Consider the following 21,766-nt stretch of genomic DNA (forward strand, 5'->3'; position numbering starts at 1 on the left):
TTACACTCTAGATTAGGGTAATTCATGTCAATTTATCCCAGTATATATATCTCAAAATGCACAAAAGCTTACATAAAAACCTACTCAATGCATAACTGTGCAAGAATGGAAAGAGTCTGGCTAAACTGATTATGGCACATCTGGTTCAGTGAGATAGGGCAGGATAACAAAAAGGATGAAGCAGAGCTCTATGTACTAAGTTGGCAGATTCTCTGATGCACAGTAAGTGGAAAGTGAAATGCACAACAGCAAGTATAGGGTACTCCCATTTGTTTACAGAGTTGCAGGTGTGTGTGTGTGTGTGTGTTAAGTCACTCAATCGTGTCCGACTCTGCTACCCATTTACTATAGCCCGCCAGGTTCTTCTGTCCATGGGATTCTCCAGGCAAGAATATTGGAGTGGGTTGTCATTCCCTTCCCAGGGGGTCTTCCTTACTCAGGGATCGAGCCCAGGTCACTTGCATCAAAGGTAGATTCTTTACCATCTGAGCCACCAGGGAAGCCCAGAGTTGAGAGAATGTACGCTCTTATACTTGAAGATGTGTAGACTATTTGGGGAAGAATAGCGTGTGGATTGCCTTCCTGATCCTCTGCTCCGACTCCTAGGTTTGTTCAGAACTGCAGAGCTGAAACACTAGAAACCACATCTCTCAGACTCCGCTGCAGACAGTGCTCTGGATGCAGAATTAGGCTCTACTAATCAGATATATTCACACAAGATTTGGAAGGCAGGAGGCAGAGGGGGCCTGCTTCCTGTGTGCCCCTCTAGCCAGCTTCCTCGGCGGTCCTCCTGAGCGCTGCTAATGTTGTCCCCACACCCCTCATACAGCTGTCCTAACAGGTAGGGCAGGTGAGCCTCAATGCTTCTGGAGCATTCTGCCCCATTCCTTCCCAAGAAAACCTCTCCTTAAACGTTCACGTCATTTGACAACATATGGAACACTCCACTTTATTGTTCATCAATAAGGGCCACTCTGTATTCTTTAAAAAAAAAAAAGTATTTTTGGCTGCACTGGGTCTTCATTGCTACACATGGGCTTTCTCAAGCTGTGGTGAGCGGGGGTGGGCGGGGACTACTCTCTTGCTGCCTTGGCTTCTCTCGTTGCAGAGCCCCAGGGTGAGCGGGCCTCAGTAGCTGCGCGACACAGCTTATGTCCCCGGCACCGGCAGCATCTCCAACCACTGGACCACCAGGGAAGTCTTCCCCATAAGTTTTTTAACACTGTTGCTCCTCGCTTGCTGCCATTCTCTCTGACGTTATTCCTGGCTTCATTCTGTCATAATCTTGGCCTGTTCACCAGCACATTCCATGTCTCCAGCTCACTACCTTTAATACCCAAACTGTAACTGCTCAACTCCACACATACCAACAGTCCGTCAACCCGGCCATTCTCAGTCCCTCATGATCGCGTTTCCTTACTTACCCAGCTTTGATTCCACGGTGCATTATGCACTACTTCCATGTCTCAGCAACGCCCTTGTCCCTTTCTTAATTACTCCGCTCTCACTGATGAAACCTCTGCTGTTGATTAAGTCCATACCTCAGCCTACCCGCCATCTGCATCCTCAGAGCCAAACATGACTAGAGAAAAGCAGTCATGCTGACCGGTCTTGCTCGAAGTCCATAACACTTCTTTGCACGTGGGCCTGAGCTCTGCTGGTAATGCTACATCCCTCTCTAGTATTTCCATTCCCCCGACAATAACAGCAGCAAACAACAGAAATAGTCTAGGTACTTTTATAGGCATTAACTCACTTAATTCTCACGGCCACTTTCTGCGGTTGTGTCTAATTAACAGATGAAGAAAATGAAATACAAAGTGGTAAAATAACTTGCCCAAAGTCACACAGTCACACAGCCAGCGAGTGGCTGAGCCAAGACTGAAACTCAGGCAGACAGGCTCCAAAGTATGAGCTCTTGACCTCTCTCCTATCTACTCTGCGTTCTCTTTTCAAACTTTCAACACCTCTGATCTCCACCTTCTCCAACCTGTTTCAGTTGGCTGTTTTTTCCAATAAAGGAACTCATTAAAGAACTTCCACAAACCACCAGCATCACTGCTACACACTTAACTGCATCTGTGTCCTACCTCTGTCTTCCTTCCTGAACAATGCCCAAACTATTCATACACTGTCTAAGCCAACCTTTGGGCACGCAGACCCCTACCTCCTCCCAAGGACGCTGATCCAGCCATTGGCATCCCTCTCCTATAATCATCAGTTTCCCCTTCTCTACAAAGGAATTATCCCCACAAGCATACACAGTCATTCCATTCAGAAAATTACTATATTTTAACAATCATTTTAAATGAGGCTTTTAATTAATGTTTGATAGAGCTGATTCAAGTCGAACAGACTAAATTTCTTTAAACAAACTTACTTATACTCCAGAGTCCTTTAAACAACTTAATGGCATTCATACATTGAAGGTATTTGATTTTCTTGTAAATAGCACTTCAAATCAACAAGCATTTGAAGCAACAAGCATTTGACCCAACAAGCAAAACTTTCCACAGTTTGTAACTTTTATAAATAAAATAAATTAAATGTGCAGTGAATAAGCTCTCTGAAATACTTCAATATTTCTGCAGGTTTAGTAACATCTTAAAAATACATTTCAACTAAAATTCACAAATCTAAAAACCTGTTAGGCATTTTTAGGCGTTTTAAGCTGGAAATGAAGGCCAATGTTACATTGTAATATGCCAATTACAAATAGTACTTCAAATAGCAAATACTACAGTTTGTCCCAAACTTTAAAACCTATTCATGAACTCAACACTGAACTATTGATGGCTATGAGAATTGTTTCCTAGCCTTTTTGAAAATTTATAATTATTACATATCTCATCTGAAAAATGGCAGCACTCTGGTGAAGTTGTGTTAAAGGGAGTGAGTGGTTTTGGCCCCAGCAAGGAGGCCAGTTCACAGTGCTGGGATGAGGAACTCAAGCTTGGGAAATTCAAGGGTGAATTCAATGATAAATGAGAATACCAACCCTGGATGGTTGTGGTAAGAACCAGATCAAATAATCTATGAGAAAATCCTTGTCAAAAAACTCGTCTTAACTAGCTTTTCTGGAAGAACCTCAACCTTTCAGCTTTACTAGTATCCCATTTATCAGTGTATTTATGAAATTTAAAAAATAACTTATAAATTTTTACTGAGCAACTTCACTTTCACTTTTCACTTTCACGCACTGGAGAAGGAAATGGCAACCCACTCCAGTGTCCTTGCCTGGAGAATCCCAGGGACGGTGGAGCCTGATGGGCTGCCATCTATGGGGTCGCACAGAGTCGGACACGACTGAAGCGACTTAGCAGCAGCAACATAAAGACACAGCTTCTGATCTTGACTAATCTCATAATTACTCAAGGAAGGAAATTCTTGGTTTCTTATAAGCCACTGGGCTTCATAATGGCTTAAATCAATTCATGAAGGGAAAACCAGACTCTCTGTTTGAGCATACATCCTTATCAGAACATGGGAATACTTCTTTCTGCTTTAAAAATACACATATAAATTCACAGAACTGGAAGTGAATTTAAGAGGCGATTGCAATTACAAATCTTCCTTTAATTAAGGACTCTTCTAGCCTAAGACATATTTCTTTACAAAAGGTGGAAAAGGGACCAAGTGTAAAATCAGCGTGCTAGAAATGAATAGTCAGTGACTCTCCATCAGGAATTGATACATCCCAGAAAGTCAAGAAGAAAATAAGAGTCTCTTTATAAAATATGTGATTTACGTTGAACTTAAAAAAACATTAAAAATACAAGGGGTTCTGAAACACAAAATGATGTTAAGAATAGAGGAGGGAAAAATAACCTAAATACAGGCCAAAGAAAATGGTTTTCAGAGGTAGGTAGCGGCAAGATAAGCTCCAAATATACATATAAGAAGGCTGAAAGGCTATTGGTCACAAGAGAAACGGCAAATTTTATCATTCCCCTGACCTGAAACAAGCTGAAAAGCTGGTAGAAAGGCTGCATAGAGAGGGGAAGAGGATAAATATGGTCCCGAAGGCTTACCTGCAGGCCCTGTCCTGAGCAGCAGTCAAGATTACAGGAAGAAAAAGAACACACAGGCTGGTGAGCACAATTTCTAGCTATCAAATCTGCCTCATCACACTCTCTGAATACATGTCAAAGTCGTGTCAAGCATTCGGAGCTGGCCACTAAGCTGCCACACCGGGAACAGATGCAGCCCAATTACCAGCTGAGGTGGCACTTGTGACCTGGGGCAAATGACGACAGCAAGGAAAGGGGCCACATTCAGCTGGAGCCTGGGGACCCCAAGTGCACTGATTAGAGAATTCACTGGTTGTTGCCATTTGTTTTCTTGTTTTTCCACGACAGAAGGAAAAAATAAAGCCCTGTTCCTCTGGCAGGATTCTTAAGTCGGAACCCTCTCCAGAGTTCTGAGTGTCTACTCAAACGTTGAAACAGAACTCAGCTATATTAAAATTAATATCGACCTGTCCAAGATGGACATACACTATGACCAAAACTGAGATCTCTTCTGGCTGAAGATGCCATGAAATAATTCAAAACAGAACATGGAAAACCATGTTTAAAAAGTTTCTTATTTTCCAAGCATAGTTATTCCAGTCTCTGCTATAAAATTGCTTCTGCAAATAGATTTTTTTAATGTATCAAAGAGATTCTCTTCCCAGTAGTTAATAGCATCACCTCTATTTCATGTTAGGAGTTCTTACGTTTCCTATTAAGCAGACACTACGATTCAATCTTATTGTTCTCTAGAAATCCATCAGATGTATTATGCTGCAACACAGAAGTGCTTTCTTTCCTTGTCATGGTAGCAAAAAGCATATCCATCATCCCCAAGGTTTCCAGTAGTTCTCGCTGGTAATCAATCTCTTTTTCTACAAGTCCTTGAAGTACCAAAAACTTTTTATCAACTACAGGTGACTGACCAATCACAGGAAGATATATATCTAGAAAGAGAGGAAACATTAACTATAAACACCTTTCTAAACAAAACATGAACAGCAGAATTTAGAAAAAGTATAAAAATATTAAATATAAAAAACACCAAAAACTCTGTACTTGTACAATTTATGCTTTACATAAACAATCCGTCTGAATAAATGTATTTCATAGAGAAATAATTCTGACTTATTTTTCATTTTCTCATTAAAAATTAGTCACGGTCATTGTAGGTATTTAAAGAAAAAAACTTTTTAAATTGTAATAACCCTAGTGCCAGCAATTGAAAGCCAATCCATTGTAAACATTTTACCCTACTTTAAAATGCACTGATTCACTATTATTGTTTTCTCCATGAAATCTTTACTGGAGACTTCATAAAGACAAGGTATTTCAATCTATTTGATTTCATTATCTGACACCTCTACTTCTTCAAGTATGCTAGAATTTTAGCAACTACTTACCAATAATTATTTCAGCAGCATTAATCAAAACAGGGGCAAATCTTGGCTGAGACAGATTCCTACGAAGCAAAAAATCTGTTTACAGAAACCTGCAAACTTTTAAAAAATCCTTAACACAGATTTACTAAACTGTTCTGTCAGTTCTCTACAAAGCTCAAACTAAAAGTAAATTTGGAGATAAAATTTCAGATGCAAAATACATGCATTTCAGAGACAGAAAACATACCTTATCAAAAAATTAAGAACACGACTGATTTCCTTTTCATCTCGACCTGCAAGGGCATTTGCAAGGACTCCTCTTCGATTTAGCTCCTTTATGATGGAAACTGTAACCTCAGGTGTCTTTATCGTACAAGTGGGCTAGAAAATTTTTCAGAGTCAACATGAGCAGCACAAGAAAAGAATCAGTCTTAGTACTCATTAATAATTACCACATTTACATGGGTTTTTTTCCTTCCCAATTTTGAGTCATGGCAAGAAACAAAATAATTCTTTTAAAAATAAACTCAATGTTATATGGCAGCCTGGAAGGGAGGGGAGCTTGGGAAAGAATGGATACATTTATAGCTGAATGGATACATTTACAGCTGAATGAATACATGAACAGTCCCTTCACTGTCTACCTGAAACTATCACAACACTGTTAACTGGCTATACCCCAATACAAAATAAAAAGTTTAAAATAAAAAAATTTTAAGCTCCAGAATTCCCTGGTGGCCCAGTGGCTAAGAATCTGCCTGCCAGTGCAGGAAACCTGTATTCAATCCCTGGTCTGGGATGATTTCACATGCCACAGGGCAACTAAGCCCATGCACTGCCACTACTGAAGCCCGGCACTTTCAAGTTCATCAGTTCAGCTGCTCAGCTGTGTCCAGCTTTTTGCAACCCCATGGACTGTAGCACACCAGGCTTCCCTGTCCATCACCAACTCCAGGAGCTTGCTCCAACTCATGTCCATTGAAATGTGATGCTATCCAACCATCTCAATCTTTCCCAGCATCAGGGTCTTTTTAGATGACTTAGTTCTTCGAATCAAGCGGCCAAAGGATTGGAGTTTCAGCTTCAGCATCAGTCCTTCCAATGAATATTCAGGACTGATTTCCTTTAGGACTGACTGGTTGGATCTCCTTTCAGTCCAAGGGGCCCTCCAACACCACACTTCAAAAGCATCAATTCTTCGGTGCTCAGCTTTCTTTATAGTCCAACTCTCACATCCATACATGGCTATTGGAAAAATCACAGCTTTGACTAGATGGACCTTTGTCTGCAAAGTAATGTCTCTGCTTTTTAATATGCTGTCTAGGTTGGTCATAGCTTTTCCTCAAAGAACCAAGTGTCTTTTTCATTTCATGGTTGCAGTCACCATCTGCAGTGATTTTGGAGCCCAAGAAAATAAAGTCTGTCACTGTTTCCACTGTTTCCCCACCTATTTGCCATGAGGTGATCCGACTGGTTCCAAACTGGGAAAGAAGTACATCAAGGCTAGAGTCCATGCTCCATAACAAAAGAAGCCACCAGGACACTCCCGTGAACTGTAACTAGAGAGAAGACCTCACTTGTCACAACTAAAGAAAGCCCACACAGCAACGAAGACCCAGTGCAGCTAAAAATAAATTATAAAAATAAAAAATAATGTCCTTGTAGGTTCATCAGTTGCAACAAACATACAGGCTATGCATGTGTGGGGCAGATGGCAGATGGGGAAGCTCTGTACCTTCCCCTCAATTATGCTCTGAACCTAAAGCTGCTCTAAAAAAAAAGTTTTTACAAAAAGAAAAAGCGCACACACGTTACTAACTCACCTCAAGGACTCTGTCAAGTGCCTTAGAGATCCGGAAGTTTTTCAGATCCCTGTCATACAATTCTAGATGTTTCTTTAATGGTCTGTTGATCAAAATGTCATCCTGCATTGAAAAGCAAATTTACAAAGAAAAATCAATATCCAAATAGAGTTTCATTCAAAATAATCATAGTTCCACAGTGTCCTTGAACCCTATCATAAATAAGGGTCATAAGCCCATGAAGTCAATCAAATGAAAACACAACAATCTGCCACATGACCATGTTCTTAGTGGCCTGTGATTTTAACTTAGGATCCACACACAACATCTCCATCCTGGGCAGACACTGCTCGCTGCAACTCTCGTTACACAGCAAGCAGTCACTGAGTAGAAAGAGAAAACAAGAATCTGAGCAACCGCCTGGTCCCAATAAAGAAATCCTGGATCAATCATAACTTCTTTCTATCTCCATCTTCTCAGATGTCAAATGGAGATATTATTCTTTCTCAGGGTGATTTAGAAGATCAAACCAGACAGTATGTGAAAGACACTGTTCTGAGCACAGTAATGCTGCCAAGATTCAGGGCATTAAGAAGTATCATTAGACAGTTTCTTCAACAAATCGTTTTAGGAAAACTGGACAGTTACATCCCCATTACTTATTAATTTAATGTCCCCAATCTAGCAATCTGGAGATAAATATGACATAGAGAAAAGTAAAATCAAGTTAAAAATGAAGCTAACTGCCAGGTGAACTACACTTTTTCAGTAATGTGCAGGGATGAAGCTGGCTATTCTAACAACTTTCATCTTTAAGAAATATACATATGAAATATACAAATACCTGTTGTTTCATATAATTTTTTCCCTTAATAAAAGTTCGATATGCAGGCCGTCTTCTCCTGGGCACCGAATCCTTCTTTGCTTCAGATTTCCGATGTTTAACACTCAGTATTCCATTGGTCATTCCTACAACTATTGTCTCATCTTCATGCTAAGAGCAATCAGAAAAGTAAGTTAGTGTATTAGGAACTCATAATTCATCTTGCTTGTTCTTCCAAATACCATTTATAATGTGCTTGCTACTTGTCCGTACTTTGATCAAGAGTTCCATTAGGATACTGATTCCCTGCCTAACAGTGACTGACCTATGTGAAAAGTTAAAGTAAAATCATTTTATTCCTCTAAGATACTACTGTTTGATAGGATCTGCTGGAGAAGGGATAGGCTATCCAGTCCAGTATTCTCGGGCTTCCCCTTTGTGGCTCAGCTGGTAAAGAATCCACCTGCAATGAGGGAGACCGGAGTTCTTTCCCTGGGTTGGGAAGATCCCCTGGAGAAGGGAAAGGCTACCACTGCAGTAATCTGGCCCGGAGAATTCCATGGACTGTATAGTTCATGGGGTCGCAAAGAGTCAGACACCACTGAGAAATTTTCACTTTTTTAATTATACTTGGAAATTATCACTGCCAGTTGGTATAACAATACACAGTTAATAACATCTTAAGAAATATTTCCAAAATAGTTTTTCCACATACCCTCTTCCTAGAAAAAGAATGATGTGGTAGCACGCGTGTGTGGACCCGTGCCAAGTGGCTTTAGTCACGTCCAACTCTTTTATGACCCTACAGCCTACAGCCAACCAGGTTTCTCTGTCCACAGGATTCTCCTGGCAAGAAAACTGGAGTGGGTTGCCCTGCCCTCCTCCAGGGCATCTTCCCAGCCCAGGGACTGAACCCACGTCTCCCACATCTCCTGCGCTGGCAGGTGCGTTCTCTCCCACTAGCGCCACCAGGGAGCCCTAGTGGTGGCACGACTTTCCAACATCTTGTCAAGAAAACGTTTTACAACTTCTTTCCCACTCCCAGTTCAGCAGTGCAAGGTGTTCAAACCTATTCCTCCCCCTCAATAGCTCATGAAACTTGACACTAAACACTCCAGAAAGAGCAGTTACCTAAGAAAAGGAGACATTTCATTTTGTTGCTCCTTTGTCTACCCGCCCCCCGACCCGCCCTTTTGTTTTTTGGCTTAGAGAGCCAACCCGACTTTTTGGAGTGTTTACCCCTTAGGTAAATGTGCTGAAGACAGATTTATCTACTTTCCAGGTCCTGCCCTTAGTGTTAACAATGCCTACACAACACTACAGTTAGTTTGAGTTGTGCAATGAGTAGGACCTAAATCTGAATTCACGCTTAGTTATTGAGACAACTCATATATTCCAGCAATTGTCTTAACCCAATTATCTAATGTGACAAGAAGAAAATAATACTTATTCAAATGCAAAGACAAACTCTAATACTTTGTTAGTTTCATTTAACAGACAACGTTAGTCAAAGTTTTTTTGTTTTTTTTTTTAAGGAGCTAAAAGTATACTTACTGCAAGTGCAAGGCTCAGAATCGAAGCTGTATAATCAAAACTGTGGACTACTTTGTAGGAAGTTGTGCTGTACACCTTCACCTTCCTAACCAAAAAAGAAAAAAAAAGAGCTTTGTCACAAAGCATCTTAGAAATGAGTATAAAAAATTACTATTCTTTTAAATTCAATATATGAATAGTAAAACATACAACAATGAAGAAAAATGATTAGTAATATTAGTTACAAAGTAATTTATCACTGAATCTCTTTTAAAAACGTACACCCGTGGCGGATTCATGTTGATGTATGGCAAAACCAATACAATATTGTAAAGTAATTAGCCTCCAGTTAAAATAAATAAATTAAAAAAAAAAAAAGGAACTCTTTTTTATTGTGTGCATAAAGGCTTCAACCAGCCACCAGAGGGATAGATCACTGTCTCCTGAAGATGAAACTCAAAACTAAAGAAACAGCATCAAAGTCCATCGAAGCCAAAAGAACAGGGTTTCTCAGCTTCACTCATCATTACTGACACTGCGGGCAGGATACTTCTTTGCAATGGTGGCTGTCCTGTGCACTGCAGGATCTTCAGTAGCATCTGTGACCTCCTCTCCCTACATACCAAGAACACTCTAACCCCAGGTTGTGACAATAACCGAAAACGTCCACAGAGAGTGCGAACAGCCCCTGAGGGACAAAAGGCACTCTGGGTTGAGAACTACAATGAACAGAGCTAACTTACCAAGAGCTTTTGAAGGGACACATCTAAAAATCAAGTCCCAAACTGTCTAGTAATACTACTGCAGGGAATTTGCTTTATATTTACATGGTAAGTTCCTCTGTATCAGAAGTATTTTCTAGCTTTTAAAATATGTATACTTTTTAATAAATATGCTGAAAAACCAAGGCTTTACATAACAGTGAAAAAAGAAATATGGAAATAAAAGGAGCAACAACAGATAAATGAAAGTCAACTCTAGAACTGGGTCATCGCTCTAGCCACAGGTGGCTCATGAGCACTTAAAATGTGGACACTGAAAAAGAAGTGAATTTTAGTTAATTTTAAAATTGAGGCAGTATAAAAATATTTTTCTATTAAATACAACTATATTTCACTTAAGTCATAAAATATCATCAGGCACATATATGAGGCTGAACTTGTTTCTGGTCTATCATTAATAATTTTATGCTGATTACATACTAAAATAATATTTTAGAGTTAATATATTATTAATTTTACCTTTTAAACATGGCTGGCAAAACTGAAAATTACATATGTAACGCAGACTGTGTTTCTGTTGTACGGCACTGTTCTAGAACATTAACTAGTGAAACACTAATACCTACTGAAAATAGTAATATTTAGAAATATGTAATTTTCAGACATTAACACATAGAAATTTTTATATAAAGTTTTAAATTTTAAAGAATATAAGCTAGAATATATATACACAGACTCATAAGTATTTCAAAATATACAATAATGATTTTAAAAGAAAACTACAGAATAACAAATTATTTTAAAAGAATACTCAAATGATTCAATAAATTCCGGAAGTATAGAAATTAAAGCAAAAAATTACATCAAGGGAGAAAATAAGTTTGCTATGTATAAATGAAAGGTCAAAACTTTTTTCAACTCAACAGATTTTTTCATGGAAATCATTTGGCAGCATGTTAATGCTATCACAAGTTGTGCAGAAATAACATTTCTTCAGGCAGTAAACATAAGGACACTAAGAATGATTAAGAAAGAAAATTAAAATGCTAACCTATCCAGTGAGCCAGAGAGTAACCTCTGTCCAGAGCTGCTGAGACATAAGCATGTCACAGTTTTATGATGATTTTTCAAAGACACTAGCAACTGTCCTCCTTTGAGCATGTCCCAGACTTTAACATACCGACCTCCTACAGAAAGAAATAATCATTAGTTTAATTTGGAAAACTGAAAACCACCATAAAATCATTCCTCAAAGGAATTTTGTACAAAAATGGGAAAGAATAACGAAGATATCGTTTCCTAAAAATTCTGTGAATCCCAACAAAACTGAAAAACTTCTCTGTAACTTTTACTCTAAGAACTGGAAGCATTCTTAAAAGCAATTTAATCCAATGGTTTAAAAAAATTTTTTAATTGGCATCTTTTCTTTCAATTAAGTATTAAGCAAAAGTCTAGCAGGTAAAACAGAAAAAGAGGCTGGAGAGCTAGGGGTGGGAGGGGACAAGGAAGCTGGGGTTGGTGGGGACAACGTTCTTACCCACCCTGACTGTGAAAAGGGGCTGCCCTGTCTCCCCACGGGCAGCAGCTCATGGAAGAGACCACAGTTCAAAACCACTGACCTCGCCCAGTGGTCAGACAGACCTCTCATTTTCAAGGTCTATCTATATTGGTTAAGGGACTGCCCAAGGTCACACAATCAATAGTGACAGACGGAGACTGGCACACAGACCTCCATTCTCCCTGTTCATCTTGTACGTACTTCCATTTCTCAAAATAACAGCAAGAAAAATAGAAACTCTGACAATATTATCAACTTATTTTGAATTCAAATAGGTATGAGGAAAAGAGTATAAAATGGGATAACTTCTATTTGGATTTTAGAATTAAGCGAAAAAACAAAGCAAAGCTATACACTACCTATGTATTCTTCTAATGCCAACACATGAATTTTGACTTAACAAATGAAAAAAGCCAATTTACTACTTCCATTATAAATCTGAAAATGCACTATGAACAATAATGAAAAAAACACCTTAGTTTCAACTTGACAAAAAATACACTGAGGCCACTCTGAGCCACATTATCTTCTCCTCCAGCACTATCAGCTCTTTGCTGGGTAAGGCCATTTCAATCAAGAGTCACGTAAAAAGAGAGAAGCCTAATTCTAGATCTGAAAGAACCTGTGTTTTCAAAAGCAGCTACAGATCTCATATGTAGGAACAACGGCAGGAGTCCGACCTGGGTTTCTGGGTAAGTACACAACACGGGCTCTCAAATTCTGAGATTGCTGATTTGCTACTTACCACTTTTTCTTGGACAAATTACTTAAAACTTTCTCTTTATTTTGTAAAACAGAGAAAACTATCTTTTAAGCACATCTAGAAGGCAATGGCCAACCTACTCCAGTGTTCTTGCCTGAAGAATCCCAGGGACAGAGAGCCTGGTGGGCTGCCGTCTATGGGGTCACACAGAGTTGGACACAACTGAAGTGACTCAGCAGCAGCAGCAGCAGAAGGCAATGGCACCCCACTCCAGTACTCTTGCCTGGAAAATCCCATGGGCAGAGGAGACTGGCAGGCTGCAGTCCATGGGGTCACTAAGAGTCGGACACAACGGAGCGACCTCACTTTCACTTTTCACTTTCATGCATTGGAGAAGGAAATGGCAACCCAATCCAGTGTTCTTGCCTGGAGAATCCCAGGGACGGGGGAGCCTGCTGGGCTGCTGTATACGGGGTCACATAGAGTCGGACATGACCAAAGTGACTTAGCAGTAGCAGTAGGGGACTGGAGAGAATACGTCTATAAAAGCACAGTGCCTGGTTCATAGAAGGTACTCAGTAAATAAAAACTGCTTGCCTATCCCACTTATCACCTGTCTGAGCAAAAAACTAAATGTACAATTCAAGTGCACACTGACAAAGAAATACCTGACTTGAGACAAACAATATTGGTGAAGCAATTTTTAAAAGAAATACCTGCTGATACCAGAAGACCTCCAGAGGGAAAAAGCAGGACACTCTCCACTGGCTGTCCATGCTCAACAGAGATAACACTCTGGTTTGTTCGTGCATCAAACATCTTCACAGTATGATCATATGACCCTAAAACAAAAATGTGCGTGTATGTGTGCTTATTCAAACAAAACTTTTAAAAGGAAAAAAGGCTTAGATGAAATTTTAAAGACATATGTATACTCAAGAAGATACAGTACTGCTAAACCATCTGTTACCACTGTCTGTTTCTGAAACACTAACCTACATGGAACCTTACACTAATCCTGCCTTCAGACGATTGAGTCATCTGGGAGTCTGACACAGACGCCCATGACGACTGGACTGCATCACCTCTGCTTCCTGACCACTGGGGGAGCTCTGAAAATCAGAGCACGATGTTTCAAATCACATGTGGAGCACCACTAAGAACAATCCCCCAAAGAAGAAAAAGAAAAGAAAACAACAGGATAAATACATACATATCTCTTTGAAAAAGAATCCCAAAACAACATCCAAGTATATCAATAAAATTACCAACTTCAAGAGGGAAGAAAAAGATTTCACTAACCTGTGACAAAGAGATCTGGGTTCAGTTTGCTAGCACATCCACACCTCACATAATCAGAATGTTCTTTGAATGTCAGAATTTCTTTGGAGTTTGGAATGTCCCATAATTTAACTGTATAATCATCGGCCCCAGAAACCACATGATATTTGTCAGCTGTAAAATCTACTGAATGAACTGCTCTGAAAAATCAAGAATCAATATATCAAAAAGCAAGACAAATTATTTCTATCTTCTAACATCCTAAATAACAAGAAAATCAGCTCATTTCCAGTAAGTAATTGTAGAGAGAAATCATGAGAGAAAAAGAAAATCTTAAAAAATCTTTAAAACATGTTTATCCTCAAGCCAATTTAAAATGTATATATCCCTTGTACTAACTATGAAGTTAATAAAAATACTGAACAACAGCCTTAAAATTATATTTTCTGATATGTTAACATTTCTACTTTGCTGCTCAGTGGAAAGTTAAATGTTCTAAATGTTGGCACAAAGTTACTTTAAAAAATTTAAAAATGGGTAGTTCTTAAAAAATTCTAAGGAGACTTGACACTAAGCAGGATCATGTTCCATGAATTTGCTATACTTAAAACATTTCACTGATGAGCTAAGACTATCCTGATAATATACTATAAAAAACACTTTTGAGATTTAAATTCAGTGATGACATTGGTAATCCTGAAACAAAGTTATAAAACTGCCTTCAGCTGTTTAATTTTTAAGAAGCAAAACACCAAATACAAGTAGAAAAAAAAATCCCACCTTCCAACTTGATTTCAAAAAGCAAACTCTAATATAATCCAGGCCTCTTGAGTTCTCCATAACAGCTGTGAGGTTGCCTTTAGAACCTCAATGGGGTCACAAAACTCACTGAGAAGAAAGCTATCGGACGTCTACACAGAGAAACACACATTTCCTAAAATGTCACAAAAAATTCTAGGGCATTCATGAGCCCCATCAAAATGGACCACAGGACTGAACCAGGTTATGCACTCTGTCTTAGAACAACCAGGAAATAAAGTCCATAAAGGTAAAGAATCGTCACAGAACTCTCTTCCAAAGCCTGTAAAACCAACTGAACTTACAACAAAACAAAAGTACAGAAAACAACTCTCTGTAACTGCATGGTGACAGACATTAACCAGTTTATCGTGACGATCACTACACAATATACACAAATACGGAAGCATTACGCTGTGCATCTGAAACTAACAGAATGTATGCTAAGTATACTTCAATTAAAAACAAAACAACAAGTGTCTCTTACTTAGTGTGGCCTTCAAACTGCCTGAGGGGAGCCCTCCCACTTATATCGAAAAGCTGAACACCACCATCTTCACTGCCAGCCACAAGGAGTCTACCATCCTGTCGAAAAGTAGCACAGTATGCTGTGTCTTTAAATCGGGAAAAGGTTTTTATAGGTTCTTGGGAGTATCGGCCATAAATGTGAATCTACAACAAGATAAAAAACAGAGCATTTTACTAGATGGCTCAAGAACAGCAGTAAATATAAACGGCGTGAAAGAAAAACATGACATTTACCCTTGAAGAAGCTGTGACTGCATAGTTATATGGAGGCTGGGAAGAAAAGTCTACTTTTGACACTGCACCAAACTCCTTGATCTGAACAGGTGTCTTAATGAAAAATAATAGAGTATTAACAGAGTTACAACCATGCAGGCTACTTTGTACCTTGCCTTTTTTTCATTAACACATCTTAGCTAACTTTTCATATGAGCAATAGCTTTACCATCCATTATAAGATATACCATAATTTACTTTACCAGTCCACTACTAACAAACAGGTTTTTCTGAGATTTCTAATATTATAAATAATACTTCAACAAGCATCTTTACACATAAGGATAACATATACAAATTTTGGAGAGTTTATTCACTGATTAAGTTGCAAGCTGTGTAATTTACAAGACCACAAGTTATTTTTATCTTAAGAGATAACGCCAGAATTGCCCTTTGAAAAGTTTGCGCCAATTTTCCCTACCTCAAGCAGCAATGATGATCAAAATTTTTCATTTGTGCCAACATTATACATGAAAAGGTATCTAAATTATTATTCAATAATTATCCAATTATTGTTTCAACTTGCATTTATTCAGTTATGAGTGAAGTTGGAGCTCTTTTAGTATATTTATTGGCCACTTAAATTTCCTTTCCTATAAACTTTCCAATCCCAACCTCTTTCCATTTTTCTATGAAGTCAATCATCTTTTTTATAAAGAAAAATCATTTAATTAGCCTTTTCAGATGGCACAGAATTCATTTTACATCTCTTCCTCCTGAGATTAGGAAAAAAAAATTTTTTAAAACCTTCTTTCATACGAGATTCAAATTCTAAAGTTTAATTCACTTGCACTGATTAATCATCTACCATGTGTTAGATACCTGTATTATTAAACTGATTAGGGAATATGGACTTTAAAAATCAGACATCAAATTTTCCACCCAAACTATAAGCTACTGACAGATTATTTTTAGTTATTAACTCTTTACTAGCATATCCAAAGTCTAACAAATGCTGGAGAAATTGGCATTAAGTGCAAAACAGTACCCCCTTAATTTTGTCTACACTTACCTTATAGTTGTTCCAGTACAGTGTATCTTGGGTGATTTTTTCACCAAGTACAGGATATGTCTGGATTGCTACAGGCTTATAACCAGCCATACTTTCATGTAATTGCACTGTTATCCAAGGGTAACTAGTTTGAAACTGGTGTGATTAAAGTGACTGTCTTATGTCTGAAAAAAAATATTTTATATACACATTACTACTATTCATAAACCTATACGCAGTTATGATTCTCACTCTGTGTCTTTTCCAAAGGTTGTATGGTAGCTTACAGATCAGTGATCAGTAACCATTTAACGTTAATACAGAAGAGACAATCTAAGGGAAACAAGAAGAACACAGATAGGGCCACCAAAGTGAACTATCTGCTCAGTTATACGCAGAGACTACACACAAATGTTCCCACACCTCACTGACCAATTTACAGCCCTTGGGAATAAATCTGGCTCAGCCATCCAGTTGCCAAAGCAGAGAGAAACACACTTGCTTGGAACGTTCATTTACTAACAGCAAAAAATATTAACATGAAACTGCAACTACAAATGCTCCCTGAAATTAAACTCAAGACAACATTTAACCTGTAAGAACACAGTCTAGGGACCTCGGGCTTCCCTGATGGCTCAAGAGAGTGAAGCGTCTGCCCACATTGCAGGAGACCCAGGTTCGATCCCTGGGTCGGGAAGATCCCATGGAGAAGGAAATGGCACCCCACTCTGGTACTCTTGCCTGGAAAATCCCATGGATAGAGAAGCCTGGTAGGCTACAGTCCATGGGGTCACAAAGAGTTGGACACGACTGAGCAACTTCACTTCACTAGGCACCTGACTTCCTGAAAGCCTAACACTGCCAAAAAGAAAGCAGAGCTGGTATTTTAATGTAGAAGAATAAAACTAAATTTAAAAGCTTAAAATAAAAATCTACTATTCTGATGAAGAAGATTAAAATTAAGTTAATTTTAAAAGGCTTAAACGTAAGAAAGAAAACAAGAATAAAACAATTCTGAAGTGAAATTCTAAATTAAAGTGACAGAATAAAGATTAATTAAAGCTTTTATAATTCCACATTTATTCTGTTAAATCTAAGGTTTAAAAAATAACTTTTCACAATATCAAGAGTGTTTCTTTGCATAAACTTCTTCACATACCATAGGATCTTTACAATAACTTTACCTAAATGTTTTACAATGTTGTGCTGGTTTCTGCCATACAACTAATTAAAACTTTTAACTGACATGCAATTAAGCTGAAATGTCTTTCCAAAACCATTTATTTGCAACAGAGGAATGATTCAGTAGAGCAACTCATCTATTCTCAAAAGTCTGAAAACACTGTATCAGTAACACCAAAATACACAGGTGCAACATATTTTAAAGGCTTTGAGGACACATGGCAATTCATGATTTTAAAAAGGGAAACTTTTCTGTTCACTGAAGTACTTACAAAGTAACACACTGTTTTAGGCACTGGGGTACAATGCGGAGTGAAACAGACATGGTCAGAGCCTTCATATACTCTTGAGACTCTTCATTTCAGCTGGTAATTGGCATAAGCTAGGAATCTTGAATCAGTCTGTCTTGTCGTTCCTTCTCACTTCTAACATGTAATATTTAGCAAGAGCTGCTGATTTTACCTTCCAAATCTTTCTAAACTCCATAATATCCATACTACCTAGTTAGACTGCGCTAATTCACATCTTCTCAACTACTGAAATAGTGCAATATAAGGTTTCCCTGATTCTGTCTGTCTTCCAAATAGCCGTCAGAGTTACCGAACTACCACGCAAATCTAGCTTTTGCTACAAAGCCCAAAACTGCCCGGAAAAGAAGGTGCAAGCTCCTTCAAACAGAATTAAGGCCCTCTGTAATCTTGCCCTTGCTTATCTTTCCAGCTTCACTTCTTTTTCCTCACTTAACACACCATGCTCTTCCTTGTCTCAGTATCTGTCTTCATCTGTCCTCTCTGGCAAGAAAGATCTTTATCTACCTCCTCAGTTCAGTTCAGTTCAGTCACTCAGTCGTGTCCAACTCTTTGCGACCCCATGAATCGCAGCACGCCAGGCCTCCCTGTCTATCACTAACTCCTAGAGTTCACTCAAACTCACATCCATGGAGTCAGTGATGCCATCCAGCCATCTCATCCTCTGTTGTTTCCTTTTCCTCCTGCCCTCAATCCCTCCCAGCATCAGGGTCTTTTCCAATGAGTCAACTCTTCGCATGAGGTGGCCAAAGTACTAGAGCTTCAGCTTTAGCATCATTCCCTCCAAAGAACACCCAGGATTGATCTACTTTAGGATAGACTGGTTGGATCTCCTTGCAGTCCAAGGGACTCTCAAGAGTCTTCTTCAACACCACAGTTCAAAAGCATCAATTCTTCGGCACTCAGCTTTCTTCACAGTCCAACTCTCACATCCATACATGACCACTGGAAAAACCATAGCCTTGACTAGATGGACCTTTGTTGGCAAAGTAATGTCTCTGCTTTTCAATATGTTATCATTTAATATTCAAGAACCACATCCTCCAGGAAACCTCTGACGTCCTTAGCTAGGTTACCGGCTTGTCTTTTATAACCTACTCGACTGTATTTCTGTCAATTCACATAATCATATGGCAGCATAATGATCTTTTCTCCCCATTAGTCAAAGCAATGGTTTTTCCAGTAGTCATGTATGGATGCGACAGCTGGGCCATAAAGAAAGCTGATCACCCAAGAATTGATGCTTTTGAACTGTGGTGTTAGAAAAGACTCGAGAGTCCCTTGGACTGCAAGGAGATAAAACTAGTCAGTCCTAAAGGAAGTCAGTTCTGAATATTCATTGAAAGGACTGATGCTGAAACTGAAACTCCAATACTTGGGCCACCTGATGGAAAGAACTGACTCACTGGAAAAGAGCCTGACGCTGCAAAAGACTGAAGGCAGGAGAAGGGTATGACAGAGGATGAGATGGTTGGATGGCATCACCGACTCGATGGACATCAGTTTGAGCAGGCTCTGGAAGTTGGTGATGGACAGGGAAGCTTGGCATGCTGCAGTCCATGGGGTGGCAAAGAGTCAGACACGACTCTAGGGGCCAAACTAAAACTGAACATTTCATGTCTGGAAGACTAAAAACAATTGCTCAGTGGGGGCTTCCCTGGCTCAGACAGTAAAGAATCTGCCTGCAATGCAAGAGACGTGAGTTCGATTCCTGGGTTGGGAAGATCCCCTGGAGAAGGGAATGACTATACCCACTCCAGTGTTCCTGCCTGGAGAATCCCATGGACAGAGGAGCCTCGTGGGCTACAGTCCATGGAATCACAAAAAGTCAGACATGACTGAGCAACTAACACTTCAGTTTCAAAGAAATATTTGTGAAAGGAACAAAAGGAAGCATTGCGCTGGGTTATATGGGAAACAAAATTAAAACCATGGGTGGTGCAAACACTGCTATAAAGCACAAGTCCACAGAGTTTTTCTGTAAAAGGCCAAAGAATAAATATTTTAGGCTTTGTAGGCCAGCAGGCAAAATGGAGGATATTATGTAGTTACTTACATACCAAGAAAGAAAAAATTCCAAATTTTTTACTAACAAGCTACCCCCAAATAACTGTAAGTATGATATTCTGTTTATGAATGAAAGAGACTCTTTGGAGAAGGGGGAGAAAGTTTCATGGACTTTGAATGATGTGTCCTGTCATCAAATAGGGCTTCCCCGGTGGCAAAGTGGTAAACAACCTGCCTGTCAATTCAGGAGATGCAGGAGACTCAGGTTCGATCCCTGGGTGGGAAAGATCCCCTAGAGGAGGGCATGGCAACGCACTCCAGTCTTCTTGCCTGGAGAATCCCCATGGACAGAGGAGCCTGGGGAGCTCTAAGGTCCATAGGATGGCAGAGAGTGAGACACAACTGAAGCCACTTAGCACATATCCATCATTAAACAAATCACAAACATTCATCTATAAAAAGAATACATGGCTCACTGACGACCCCAGAACAGACAGTTGGCCAGATCTAGCCTGTCTGTGGGCCTTAGCCCCTCACTAGAGCACGGCTGACCCTTGAACAGCAGTTTTGAATTGTGTGGGTCTGCTTAGAAGCAGATTTTTTTCAACAGTAAATACCACAGTACACAGAATTACAGCTTGTTGAAAGCACAAGTAGAGCCCAGGAGGAATCCCATACACGGAGAGTCCACTGTAAGTTATCCCTCCCAAGAAGGTAGGGGCCCCGAAAGCTGCCTCACCGCAGTGTTCAAGGGTCAACTATACAGGCGATGGAGAACATAACTGCCTCGAAAGAAGTACTTTACAGTGGTTTGCCAGATTAAAGTGACGAACAGCATCAGAGGCAGGAGAGGGGAAGCAAGACGGTGCAAAAGCACGGACGCAAGAAGTGACGTGAAAATGAACAGGAAGAAAACAATCAGAGTGCTAACAGCCTGAAAAAAAACCGGGACTGAATGAAAACTAGGTACTACTACATCACAAGGCAGAATACCAAAAGCACGCTATAAGTAATATACAGAAAACAGAACGCTCAGACGAGACTTTAACTGGGAGGCTACCAGAAACATTCCAAGGGTGCATTTCAGTTGGGCCTTTAATATTAAAACCAATTAACCACTTAATAAGAGCGGGCCCTGAAACTGAGAGAACCACATAAGCAAAGACAGAGATGGAAATCGGCCTACTACTTTGAAAGGGTGTGGATTACTCCAGGGACTAATAACGGAGGACAGTAGAAGTGGACAGTGACCGTAGAGGAGGAAAATCTAGGTAGAAACTAAATTGCGAGGATCCTGAGAGGTTGCTTAAGGAGTTGCTTTAGCCACTCCGCGGAGACCGGGAAGCCCCAAGGAAACATGCTAGATAGCAAGGAAGGCCCGATGTGAGTCTGGGGTACCTTCATTGGGAGCCCCCTTTACCTCCGTGGGCCCGGACGGTCCGCCGAGACACCCCAGCGTCAAGGAGAATTTCTTGGACCCCACCAGTCCTCTTCTTGACTATGCAGGAGAACATGCAGAAGATCACGTGGATACTCTAAGAAACCCCTGAAACACGCTGCGAACAGGAGAGCCCGTCGGGTCGCACGAAGGTGACGTCAGGGCGCAGGCTCCCGAGACGCACGCAGCCTGGGTGACGCAGGGGCGGGTCCTGTGGGCGGGGCTATGGTGGAGGAGGAGGCGTGGCCAGAGCGCGAGGCCAAGGCCTGGCGATAGACCCAGATCCGTGGGAGAAATGACGCTCTCTCTGTAGTTACTGGGACTGTAAAGATCGCGCAGCACAGCGGCGGGAAAATACCTGGAAGTTCTCTCGGCTGCAACGACGCTGAACGCTTTTTGGCCGGAAACCAAAAGCAGAAATCGGAAG

General features: G+C 40.0%; 1 protein-coding gene across 1 annotated transcript; it reads right to left on the reverse strand.

The window, feature by feature from the left end:
- Window positions 1–2,290: 2,290 nt before the first annotated feature.
- Window positions 2,291–21,499, reverse strand: UTP15 (UTP15 small subunit processome component). Its single transcript, XM_004016887.6, has 13 exons — window positions 21,322–21,499; window positions 16,426–16,589; window positions 15,375–15,467; window positions 15,100–15,284; window positions 13,836–14,014; window positions 13,250–13,375; window positions 11,324–11,459; window positions 9,572–9,656; window positions 8,039–8,188; window positions 7,216–7,317; window positions 5,640–5,773; window positions 5,414–5,472; window positions 2,291–4,957 (listed from the first exon to the last, which is right to left on the reverse strand). Exons 2-13 carry the CDS (start codon window positions 16,513–16,515, stop codon window positions 4,737–4,739), a joined length of 1,560 nt encoding a protein of 519 aa, XP_004016936.1. The 5' UTR covers window positions 16,516–16,589; window positions 21,322–21,499; the 3' UTR covers window positions 2,291–4,736.
- Window positions 21,500–21,766: the final 267 nt, after the last annotated feature.

This window comes from Ovis aries, chromosome 16, assembly GCF_016772045.2.
Source record: "Ovis aries strain OAR_USU_Benz2616 breed Rambouillet chromosome 16, ARS-UI_Ramb_v3.0, whole genome shotgun sequence".
In the NCBI taxonomy this organism is placed as follows: Eukaryota; Metazoa; Chordata; class Mammalia; order Artiodactyla; family Bovidae; genus Ovis; species Ovis aries.